Raw genomic sequence first — 13277 nt, 5'->3', positions numbered from 1 at the left:
CCAGACTATACATAATTTCAAAGATTTTTAAGTGTTTTTTACTCCTCGTGAAAGTAATTATTAATCTATTAAGTTAACTATGGCGACTACAATTTTTATATCCTAAAAACTGCGATTTAAAAAAATAATCTATAAGCAGACGGGTTTGCATTAAGGTCAAGGCCGTGACCCGTCTCTTGCTCGATCTTTTATAGTTATACCATGTGACCAACCGTCCCTGAATGGTAATATATCGGAATGGACTTGTTGCTTTTAATTAATAGGGGTTTTTTTTTTACTGCGCTAGCGACACTTTAAAGTAATTTTAGAGCCAGTTTTTTTAAAAAAAGGAACATGATAGGGGAAGTGTTATAGATCTGAGGTTAAAGGAACCAAAGAAAAAGAGAACTGGTTCAAATTGATTGCCTATGCCTAAGGCCTCTTCCAGACATGTGCGGCTATGTGGTCTTGTGGTATGACACTCGCTTTCGGATCGGAAGGTCCTGGGTTCGAGCCTCGCTCGGCGCATAGTTGAGTCCAGAATGAGTACCTAACGCTAGGACATTTATAGATAGTGTGCGCTTGCCTAAGAAACTGACAACATTGCCATCCGGAAGTATACTTCACAAAACTATGTGTAACCATGAACGTTTGTAGTCTGGTTAGTTGAGTAAGAATTACTCATAAACATGGATGGCAAAAAAAAAAACAATAACAAAAACACGAGTGACGTCATCTTCGTTCTATCTATTATCTATAAGTAGAGGCACAGCCGAGAAAGAGGAGCGACGAGGTTGCGTTAACTTACGGCTTCGAATAATTTCTTAAGGTTTAAATTTGCGATAAAATAATGGCACAAAATGTTTTAGTCCAATGCGCATGACAGCAAAGGTAGAAAAATCACTCCCTAGTTCCTGTGATTGGAATCAGCCGTTTCACGATTCTAAACATTGTGAATTGAATGGTTCTGTTTGGATAAAAACAAATAAAAAGTAAAACAAGGAGAAAGGCCGACGCAATGGCGAGCGTTTCTTTCCACATTTCCAATCTTTTGGAGAAGGTATTGCAAGTTTTAAATTGATTGCATTTTATAAAACTTTATTTCTCTTCTTTTTCGCCGGTTCCAGTTCCAGACTCAGCAGACCCAGTTCCACTTCCACTTCTGACTTTGTTTATTTTCTGCACTTTTTTTTGCTGTATGACAGTGACAATGGACGATGGTGATATCATTGAGAGTGAGGGTTCACACAATGCCGAGAAATCCGGGAAAGGTTGGGGATTGATCATTTATTTCTTCCTGGATCGCTAGAAGGGTCAGGAGTTCATTCATAATTCATTGTTTGGGTTTGAGTTTGAGTTTGGTACTCTGACTCTGAGCTGAGTCTGGCTCTGGCTCTGGTTTGTTCATGAAGTATGAAGTTCATCATGGTCATGAGTTATGAAAATGAACTCTTGTTGCTCATTGCCAATGTCCACAGGTCTGGGAATTGGTTTGGAACTTGTTCAGTTCAGGCCATATTTGCACTTACTTTAACTTACTTATTAGTTCTAATCTGTTAAAACGTTAAGTTAACGTGTTAGTGTTAATGTTAATAACACTCTTGCTTAACTTAAAGAAATTTTTTAACCACATTTTAAAGCGATATGTTTGGATTTATATATATTTTAAGATACAGTATAAAATGGAGATTTTTTTTCATAGACACACAATAACATGTCTGTTGTTGATGCCAGTGAAGTTTTAACTCACTGTATGTCATATACTTTTTGAGTTATGATCCGCCTACGAAATACCATTTAAATTCAAGATGGCCGCCGCTGGTTACATAATAATTACGTAATTCTTGAAATTTTTAAATTAATGTATGTCGTCTTTTGTGGTCTTTGATATAATAAATATATCAGATGATTTGCATACATAACCATGATTTTTTCATTTTTTGGGTATACTCTAAGTTAGTGTTAGTGTTAGCCTTACGACATTACCATACTGGGCTAGACAACCACATTCACTTCACACGCCTTGGTTTGTGAGCAAAGTGAGTTCATCATATGTGTCACTGAAGTCACTGGCCACGTCCTGCCCCTCTCTAGTTTACACACTGTTGTGTTGCGAACGTTTTGGCGATGGACCACAATGGGCTGAGAAAAGCAGACCTGTAACTGTAAATCTTCTTCTTCTTCTTCTTCTTCTTCTTCTTCTTCTTCTTCTTCTTCTTCTTCTTCTTCTTCTTCTTCTTCTTCTTCTTCTTCTTCTTCTTCTTTTTCTTCTTCTTTCTTTTTTTTATAAGAATTAATCCAAATAAATGAAAGAATCAGCTTAAAAATTTAACACAAACAGGAGAGAATATAAAGCAGCTTCTCGTGTCAAGCACTAGATACCTTCAAAAAGGTAGGAATTGTTCTCTTCCTTTCATTTTACAACTAACTCAGACCTGGGACCAGAAAATAAATAAAATAAAATTTCCTTTATTCATCCCATAGGGGAAATTTTTTCTTTAAGGTCTTTTCCAAAGTAAGACTGGAATATGAATAATCCAGGCACAGCGCCACAAACTGATCTAAGGCGAGGTGCCTTGCTCAATGCCATACAACGCAGCATGTATTCAAACTCGGTACCTTTCGGGTACGAAGCAAAGACCATACGTCTGAGCCGTGTTGGCCCATAATGCTCTATAGGGAATGAGATTAGCGGAAGAGTAGCGTCCCTTGATTGGAAGTCACGATCGGAAAAGTTATAAGAGAGAGAACGTCATGTTGGTTGTGCGGTATGAGACACTTCACCGAAAGCGAGGACGAGAGAGACGCATGCGCAAAACCATTTTGACGTTCTCTCTCTAAGGTGACGTTCAATCAAGTGACGCTACTCTTCCGCTAATCTCATTCCCTATAAACCATGATAAATTCCAGCTGCATGATCCTTATGGATTTGAAGGACCCTTTTTTTTTTTTTTTTTCTTTTACAGGGATAGATATTTTCTGGCCAAAGGAAATTTCAAATGAGAATCTTCTTTCAAAAGTGAAACAATGAAGATGTTGGTTTGGATGATTAGTGTGTTTAAAATTTTTAAAAAATATATTGAAAAAGCTAACAGTTTTTTTTTTTTTCTTTTTTTTTCCCCTCACCACCCATGTTTTAGATGACTTCTTCAGACAAAGATTTTCGATTCATGGCAACAAATGACTTGATGGCGGAGCTGCAGAAAGATTCCATTAAACTGGATGACGATAGTGAACGGAAAGTCGTGAAAATGCTTCTTAGACTCCTTGAGGACAAGAATGGGGAGGTACAGAATCTGGCTGTCAAATGCCTGGGGCCTCTTGTGAGCAAAGTGAAGGAGTACCAAGTGGAGACTATTGTGGATACGCTATGCATGAACATGTTGTCTGACAAGGAGCAATTGCGCGACATTTCCAGCATAGGTAAGTTGTTGAACAAATGTTTTTTTTGAGTCGTTGGTAGAATTTGAATAGAAATGAGTTCCAAATAAGAAACTAACTTTAAAAATATAAAAGTAGTCTGGTTTTAGGAGTTCATGAACTGGATCTATCTTGGTTTCTAGGAGTAGATGAATGCTGCTGGATGAATGACTTGTGTTCAGGCAAGAATCACAGCCTTACACTTACATGGATAAATGGATCCTGTAGAAAGCTATGTGGTATTTAGCATGAAGTGAATATAACTGTGCAGGTAATACAAATGTGTCAGTGCATGACATAATCAGTCGGAAGGTGAAAATTTTTGATTTACATTTTTTCCCCTTCATTTTCTAAAAGAATATGCTCCCCAGAGCATTTTAATCTTTATTTGAAGTAAATCGGGTGATTTTTCATGAAGTTATGGACAGAGATGTATGGGAAAGGTATCCAACAACTTTTCTCAAATTTCATACTGTTTCAACTTGACCAGCTGTAAAAAAATATTTAGAAGTGAAATTAAGGTTTGCTATTTCCCGAAGATGTACAAAAAGGGCTGATTTAATCATTAATGACAAGAACTCATTTTTGAGTTTAAAAAATTACCTTCTAACTAAACTTGGCAATATCTCAATTCAAATCTTTTCACCATTTGCGGGTGGTTGGATGGGAGCATCACCCTTGAATCATATACCTATGATGTTCGCATGGGCGTACGATCCGATAGTGATGGTGTTTCTTCTTCTCTTTACTAGCCTATCCTGCTTCTTTGGTTTGTGATTGTATTTTTGACAGGGGATATTTTTTTTCTGTAAATCTTCTGCCTATTTGTTCTTGGTTATTTATAATTTAGCTTATGATATCTTTAGGTTATGATTTTGATTTACATTTGTACTATTTTTGTTGGATTGCTTGTTTTTTTGTTTCAGCGGTCTCTCATATAACCTCAATTGTGTTGGAAGAGACCTAAAGCAACAAACAAAACAAACAAAAACTTTTCACCATTTGACTGATTATGTCATTCACTGTAATAATAATAATGCCTAGTCCATCCTACCAACTTTATAGTCACTATTTCATTAAAAAAAAAAAAGAATAAATGACAGGTCAATTTCTACCTTTGCCTGACATGAGATTTTCTTCACCCTTCAGCCTTCACCACCAGAAAAAGCAAATAATCTTTTGGTTTTCACGATTTTCTCACTCTTTGATGGTCACCAGGTCTTAAAACAGTGATAATTGAATTGCCTCCCTCCTCTACCACATTGGCCGCCAGTATTTGTAAGAAGATCACCAGTCGTCTCACCAATGCCATCTCCAAGGTTAGTGTAAATGTTGCTGCTCGAATCTTGAAGAAATAAATAACTATGTGAAATTGATTGTAAGCTTCATTATATGATATACAAAAACAGATAAAATGGACGTTTCGGGTTTCCACTTTATCAACGAAACAGGATGAATGAAACCCTACAGACGAATGAGATAATGTGGTAGTGACGTTGTTATAACTATAACCCATTTGAATCATTGAACCCAGTATAAATATTGTGATAATGTTTTGAGTTGTGAATAATAAATTATTATTATTATTTTTTTGTCTTTTAATAATTCTGATAAAGTGTGTATGATTTTTATTTGACACCAGTGCACCCTAATTTGTCACATTGCTTTATAGGGACATTTTGATAAATGACAGTGGTGTAACATGAACCAATTACCATTATTACTATATCCATAGTATACTTACGTAATTCAATCTCTCCTCATTCATTTGCTTTGCACTTTCGTTTCTTCATTTTTGTTTTATTTTATTTTTCTTTGCTATCCGCAGCAAGAGGATGTTTCTGTACAACTGGAGGCCCTTGATATTCTTGGAGATCTTCTCAGTCGCTTTGGAGGTTTGTACAATCGTTATTGCAGGTTCAGTAGAAGCAGTTCCTATCGTTGGTACTCTTGCTTCATTATACCCAATAGGCATTGAGATCTTGAGAGACCAGGCAGTGTATGATAACCTATCACCCCTGACCTCCCATAGTGGGCAGGGAGGTACATACTGTGTCTTCTATCCCTCTGTGTCTTTTTTCCAACATGCTTTCTGTCTTTGTCTTGGAATGAGATTACTTGGTTTTGTCCTGGCCCTGGCTGTGAGGGAAACAGTCAAATGTATAGTTAGTTTTGGGAGATGATATTTTTTTCCTTGTAAATTTTCTCTCTGTTATGCTCCGTATTATGTTTTGTTTATGTATTATATATGATTCATAAACATTTGAGTGTATTCCTCTTAGTGGGGACCTGTGCCTGTGTCTGTGACTTTTAGATGATCTCAAACTAAGTACACTGATAGTGTACTTTTGGAATCTACATCTGTTCCGTATTAAAACCAATTCCCCTTTGCCTTATTCTTGGGTGCTTTAATTGTAATTCTAGAACTTTTTACTATCCCATTTTCTTCCTTTTACTGGCGCTTATTTGACCTAAATATGTTGCAAGCGCCGTAAAACCCTTAAAAACAAAAACAAAACATAACCTATAACCTATAGATAGTATGCGCTCGGCTAAGAAGCTCACAACATTGCCATCCGGAAGAATAACGAACCAACACACAAAACTATGTTTAACCTTAAACGATTATAGTCTGGTTAATACAGTTTAGTGAGAATTACTCATAAACGCGGATGGCAAAAAACAATGACAAAGACTTACTTACTTACTTATCCGAATCAGCGACCACCTGAGCTCTAGCCCTTCGGTCTTGTGTCTTTTGTAGTTGTTCCAGGTGACTATAAAGTGTGTTACTGATGAATGACAAAGACCCGAGTGATGTCAACTTCATTCTTTCTATACAAACTTCATGAGGAGGAATAACATGACATATTATTTTCTTGAAAATAACATCTGGGGATAATACAGTGATCATGTTCCTTCTGAAAGGGTTGCCGGCCTTTTTAAAGTCCCAGGTTTGAGAATTTTTGACAAGATGAGGGTCATTTTAATTGGTGGAGATTTGTAGGAGGAGGACTCTTCTGGACAAATTTTTTTTTTTTTAAATACGTTTTTCATTGTAGAGCAGATCTGTCATAACACTTGACTGTTCTATTGTCATTGTTGTGACTGTTTCACTGTTTTTGTTTTGACTGTTTCATTGTCATTGTTTTGACTGTTTCATTTGTCATTGTCATTGTCGTATTCCTTGCTATGAATTTCACACCACCACATTCTTCATTGATAAATTTATTGATTTTCTACAAAAGATTCCAAAAAAGACTAAAGCCATTTCTTTTCACTATCTAATCGTGTTGAGTCATCACATTCTTCATGTTAGTGCCACGAGCCTGCTGGCGTTATAAACCCCATCTCTTATTATTTAAAATTTTTTTTTTATTTCAGTATTATAAATTTTTCTTTTTGTTTCTTTGAGAGGCCATACTTAATCAATGCGAAATTTTTAAATTAACCAGCATTACTCTTGTATCCTTTTTTTTTTTAAAACAGGTCTTCTGGTCAGTTTTCACATAAGTATCAAACAAGCTCTTCTACCACAACTTTCAAGTCCTCGACTGGCGGTCAGAAAGAGGGCCATCATTGCCATAGGTGAGTTATCAGTTATAGACTTAGTTATAATATATGCTGACATTTGTGGAAAAGACCTAGTTCTTGTCAGTTTTTCTTGCTTAGATAATGACAAGTGAGCCAAAAAAAAAAAACCCAAAAAACTCTGATGGAACGGCTCGAAAAGAATAAAAGGACAATAATAATAACAATAATAATAATAATAATAACATTGTAAAGTTCTATTTACATTAATCCTGTAATCAAAACAGGTCTATATGCACAAAACAAAATCCATCCTGTCAAAGCTACTTATCACTGATATCCTTTTATGTCAAAATGTAACAAAGCCAACTTTTGGCACCGGTTCTTTTAATCCGATGATTTACAAGATAAATCCTATTTAAGAAAACAGTTGACCTATGTGGAGCCTATCATTAAAAGAAAGAAAGAAAAAAATCTATTCCTTTTTATTTGAATGCCCTTCTTTTTCTTCCAGGCCATTTGGTGATGAGCTGTAATGCTGCCTTGTTCCATGAACTCATTGACTTTCTCCTAACAGAACTCACACGCAACGCTTCAACATCCACAACACGCACATACATCCAATGTATTGGGGCCATCAGGTATGTTTTACATACTTTATTTTTTTCTGTTGTCTTACAATATTTTGCTCTCAAATTCTTAAATATCCCCAGAATTTCCCTCTTGCTGTCTCAGGACAGTTATTTCTTCTCTGGTGAAACAATAGCCTTCAACAGTCTTGACGTCACTTCTCTCGTAATGACGTATGGTGTCTTAGTAATTGGCTCTAAACTACTGCATCATTGGCGGACGCCTTAATGACATATTTCTCCGACGAGAGTAAAAGTGTATCCCGAGGAGAAAAACATTATAAATATGATCATGTTTTGACTTTAATACATGCTGATCACATGACATATGAAAAGTTGTAGCCAGCATGAAGAATAAAAAGTACCAATTTTCTTTTTTGAGTACCATGCTGCTCGCCGTTGCTGGGCGACGTGACATCAGACTATTGAATCCAGTTGCCTTCACCCCATGCCATACCTCATTAAATTTTTCCTTGATTTTGATCTTGAGCAAGAGAATGTGATCACCTTTGCCGATATTACACATTCTGTCGGGTTTATGTCTGGAGATTATTAATGTTATTTGTCTCTAATCCTTCCTAAACTTTTAGTGAACCTCTTACTGTATTTCTGTCATTAATCTAAAGACTCTAATATCCAGCGTTTATTATCGTAGACATTAACACAAATATATTGAAAGCAATTTTCAAATTAAAAATTTATGGATGAATTTTTTACTGATATTTAAAAAAAAAAATATTATGAAATTGAGATCTCAAAGTAATTTAAGACAATTTTATTGAATACTCTTGTTTGTTTGCAGTGTTTATCTGTTATACCAATCGTTTTTGAGGACTCGAGAAACCCAAAACCGGACATTGGTTGATAATAACTGTGATAAACATTCAAAATTTGGTTCTCATTTGTGTACTGTAATAACGTTTGTTTCTTTCATGTTTCTTACCAAAAAATAATCATGTTATTAATTTGAGAAAACTGTGCATTATTATTTGAATAGAGTATACATGTCCATTTAATTTTCGTTGGATGCTGTTTGAGCTTTAAGGAGCTTCAGGCACTCAAAGTTTGGAGCTGGAGTTTAACCCGTGTCTTTAAGATCATTTTTAGAATATTGCCATTTTTTTCAACTCCCAAATGTACTATTTTATGAAATAATCTTTAATCAATAATGCATCAAAGATAACTCTTTAATCAAAATGCATCAAAGATAACTCTTGAATCAAAAATGCATCAAAGATAACTCTTGAATCAATAATGCATCATGTCTATAAATATTGGGTTTTTAAAAACCATCCAATAAAAATGTTTTGCTTTGACATGTGATGAAAACATTCATGTCCATGGGACCATTATATCGTCAATAGTTTTTTTTTCTTCTAAATTCCAGAATAGTTGAGTTTTCCCTGAGTTGAACAGTTTGTTACAGAGGCCATCAATTTATATATATGTGATTTATATTGTTTCTCATCTTTAGAAATAGTATATTTTTATGGAGTAGCATTTTTTTATAGCTTTTACATGGTATTGTCTTGTCTATTGACAGTCGACAGGCTGGGTCCCGATTTGGAGAATACTTAGACAAGATGGTGCCTTTGATTGTCAAGTTTTGCCAGACAGATGATGACGAGCTGAGAGAGTTCTGTCTTCAAGGTTTTGAATCATTTGTCCGAAGATGTCCCAAAGAAGTATCACCTTTTATTCCAAATGTAGGTAGCTGTGTGTAGCCGTGTTGTGATTCAAATGATATTCTGCTGAAATTTGTATTTGGAGTCTTTCCAAGGGCTTCTTAATATAACACATCAAATTATTGTCATTTTTGTAAGAAATTGATTTTAAAACTTCTATATAAATTGTATTACATCAATTCCAAATCATTTTAAAGTGAAAATTCTTAGGAACAGTTAAAAAATCATCTTTTTTATTCAGATGTTTCTTTCTTTTTGAAATTTGGATTCTAGAATATAGAGGTATTTTGTTTGATTCCTGTGACAAGTCTACATTGTACTATTGTGCTCTGAATTTGTGACTTATTTGTGTCATAAAACATCTGAATCGCAGTCTTTTCGGTGATGTCAGACAAAAATAATTAAAATCGACCTTAAGAGCTAAAAGGCTATGGGGCCAGAGTTTATCCCAGTCACAGTTGGGTTAAACCATATTATATGTTACAATGAATGACATAATCAGTCGGATGGTGAAAAGTTTTGAACTAAGATATTGCCAAGTTTGGTTAGAAAGTCAATTTTGATCAAAAATGAGTTCTTGTCATAAATGATTAAATCAACCCTTTAAGTACATCTTCGGAAATTATCAAAGCCTCATTTCACTTCTAAATATTTTTTTACAGCTAGTCAAGTTGAAACAGTATGAAATTTGAATAAAAGTTGCTGGATACCTTTCCCATACATCTGACCATAACGTCATGAAAAATCACCCGATTTACTTCAAATAAAAATTAAAATGCTCTGGTGAGCATATTCTTTAAGAAATGCAAAACAAAAATTTTCACCTTCTACTGACACATATTAGAAATTGCTTACAACCCTGTGGATAGGGCAGTAGTCTATTGCAAAGTGCTTTCACCAGATCTTGGTAGACCCAGCTCTCCAAGCACTGTTTTGTGTTTGGTGGACAACGGTTCAGAAGGAATCTCAGCTGCTCTTCGGTTTGAAATGAAATCAGTAACTGATAAATAAAAACCCAAACCTGCCTTCCTGTTTGGACTTTTTATTGATTATGATTATTTTTTTTTTAATCTTGTATTTTTCTATCTGCTTTCTTCTGTACTGCTGGGTGGGGATCCTGACCTCCCATAGTGGGCAGGGAGGTACATGCTGTGTCTTCTATCCCCCCATACCTGTTTTCCAATTATTTCCTGTCATTGTCTTGGAATGAGATTACTTAGTTTTGTCCTGATCCTTGCCGGAGTTCCTTGACTGGGAGGGAAACAGTCGAATGTATAGTTATAGTTTTGGGAGATGATATTTTTTTTCCTTGTAAATCATCTCTCTGTTATGCATTGTATTATGTTTAGTTTACATATTATATTATATGATTGGTAAACATTTGAGTGTATTCCTCTTATTTGGGACCTGTGCTTGTGTCTGGATGAGACTTTTAGGTGATCTCAAACTAAGTACTTTAACGGTGTGCTCTTGGAATCTACATCTGTTCCCTATTTGAACCCGTTCCCCTTTGTCTTACCTTTTCTTTTGTGCTTTAATTGTAATTCTAGAACTTTTTACTATCCCATTTTCTTCCTTTTTACTGGCGCTGATATGACCTTAATGTGTTGCAAGCGCCGTAAAACCCTTAAAAACAAAAACAAACATCTTCTGTACTGTATTATGATTCATTAAGTTTACATTTTACACCTAAAATGTTTACCAATTGTGACCCCTCGCCTCAAAGCGGTATTATGTCGGACTGATTAAGATGTTGAAAATTGAATTTCTTGCCAGAAATATCAGACTTGCAATTAGTTTGTATGTTTTGTTGAATAGAATGATTATCGTAACTCAGAATGCCAAATAGCAATAATTCAAATTTTTGATCAGTTTAGCTTTAATTCAGCTTTTTAGCATCTGATTCATCCCGACATAGTACCATTTTGGGACGATGGGTCACAATTGGTCTGTTTGCTTTTCCTTTCTCTGTGATTCCAGATTATATAGATTTGTTTAAAATACATCTGTCATGATCCTATTTTTCCTTTCTCCGTGATTCCAGATTATATCGATTTGTTTAAAATACATCTGTCATGATCCTATTTTTCCTGTCTCTGTGATTCCAGATTATATAGATTTGTTTAAAATACATCTGTCACGATCCTATTTTTCCTTTCTCTGTGATTCCAGATTATATTGATTTGTTTAAAATACATCTGTCATGATCCTATTTTTCCTTTCTCTGTGATTCCAGATTATATAGATTTGTTTAAAATACATCTGTCATGATCCTATTTTTCCTGTCTCTGTGATTCCAGATTATATAGATTTGTTTAAAATACATCTGTCATGATCCTATTTTTCCTGTCTCTGTGATTCCAGATTATATCGATTTGTTTAAAATACATCTGTCATGATCCCAACTACAACTACGACGATGATGACGACGATGACATGGAGACAGACATGCAGGATGAGGATGAAGAGGAGTAAGTCGACGATTACTCAGAATATAAATGGGCCATAAATATGTTTATGTCCTGTATTATCCAGGGATGGGTAGAAAACGGTAGGGGCTGTCTGAAGCCTGTGATCGTGAAAGTACTAACAAACGAGTGAAAGGCCGATAAAAATTGATAAAAGACAGAAACGAGCGCTTAAATGACCTAGATAGAGTGAAAATGGAGAGGCTTCGTATAGGAACGATACAGACAATGGACGTTTCGGGTACAAACCCTTCGTCCGCACAACAATACAGTGCACTCTGGATACGTCGACGTTGCCTAAGTCGATTTTTACCCAAGTCAATTTTTTTTCTTGATCCCTCCCCCTTCTTCCTATATAACATTAGTAAAAAAAAAAAACTCCACATAGTCGATGTCGCTTAAGTCGATGTTCTTATCACTCATGACTACAATAAAATCACAAATAAACAAGTATTTCCATTGGTTAAAAAAGCTACCAGTAAGAATTTTCAGTGGTTAAGAATATCCGCGAACGATTGGCGCACATCGATGTGATGTAGGTGCTTTGCCTGACGTCCGTGTTCAATGTACATAAGCAGTATTGAATAACTTTAATTTCTCCATCTCAAATTTTACATTTGTCGCAACTTCAAGTTCAAGATTTTTTTTTGAGTTCTAATCCCAGGCCATCCTATGTAATGGCCCTCTTAATTAGTATCAATTTTATCAAGAATCCAAGTCAAGTCTACAACTACAATGGCACACCTATCACGGAAAAGGAAGATTCGATGCATTTGGAAAGTCTGGCATGCGACAGAAAATCATCGCATAGGAAATTGGCATACCTGCTATTTCTGTCTCGACGATTTACAAGTAGTATGACCTTGACCTAGAGGCTCCTACCCTTCCGCTTTTCGCGGAATAATTTCACTTGATTGGTGTACATTCCACATTCAAGGCAAAAATTCCGCTTTTCACCTTTCCAATCGAGGAAAATTAAAAAAAAAAACTCTAGTGAAAAAAAGTGAGCTATGGCTTATTTCGTCAGCATCTCCTATGGTCAATCAACACACATTTTGAGTGTCTGATTAGTCCCTTCAAAGTGTGTGCTGCTGATGTCCGATAGTATTATATGTTTGGGAGGGGGGTTGACCGAAGTATTATTATTATTATGGTGACTCCAATTTGTGAGGTCAATGACCTTGGTAATATTATTATATGTTGGCTTCATTCCGTAATAATATTATTGAGTATGGTCAGCTTCTTTCCCTATTTAATTTTAGCCCTGTGTAAGTGTGTGTGTGTGTGTGTGTGTGTGTGTGTGTGCCGGCACTCGCGTTTGTTTAGGTGGGGGGGGGGAGGGTCCTGACAAGGTTAAATCCATCCATTCAATGCTTTGCTCTCAGAGGGCCAGGACATGTGTGTTCTCTAGTATTTTTACACATTTTATATTTTTAATCATTTGAGTACTTTTGGATTGTCTATTACATTTTCTGTTGCAAAACATGTCATAGTCAATAACAGTAAGTTGATTCCGCTTTTTTATCTCAAATTCCGATTTTTATGTATTCTGATTCCTCTATGGG

At 35.5% G+C, this 13277-nt stretch overlaps 1 protein-coding gene across 1 annotated transcript in view; it reads left to right on the top strand.

Annotated features, from left to right (window-relative positions):
• The first annotated feature begins 852 nt into the window (after positions 1-852).
• Positions 853-13277, top strand: part of LOC144956800 (cullin-associated NEDD8-dissociated protein 1-like) — a 54276-nt gene continuing 41851 nt past the window's right edge. Inside the window, exons 1-8 of the mRNA XM_078887533.1 lie at positions 853-1039; positions 3120-3402; positions 4618-4718; positions 5228-5294; positions 6889-6987; positions 7445-7571; positions 9103-9265; positions 11609-11715. Of these exons, the coding sequence (XP_078743659.1) occupies positions 998-1039; positions 3120-3402; positions 4618-4718; positions 5228-5294; positions 6889-6987; positions 7445-7571; positions 9103-9265; positions 11609-11715 (989 nt within the window). The 5' untranslated portion in view covers positions 853-997. The remainder of the gene's footprint in view (positions 1040-3119; positions 3403-4617; positions 4719-5227; positions 5295-6888; positions 6988-7444; positions 7572-9102; positions 9266-11608; positions 11716-13277) is intronic.

The sequence above is a fragment of the Berghia stephanieae genome, chromosome 11, assembly GCF_034508935.2.
Source record: "Berghia stephanieae isolate SIO BIC M18660-M18661 chromosome 11, UCSD_Bste_1.3, whole genome shotgun sequence".
NCBI lineage: Eukaryota > Metazoa > Mollusca > Gastropoda > Nudibranchia > Aeolidiidae > Berghia > Berghia stephanieae.
Note: the sequence above shows the minus strand (reverse complement) of the source record. Positions and strands in the feature narration are given on the sequence as shown.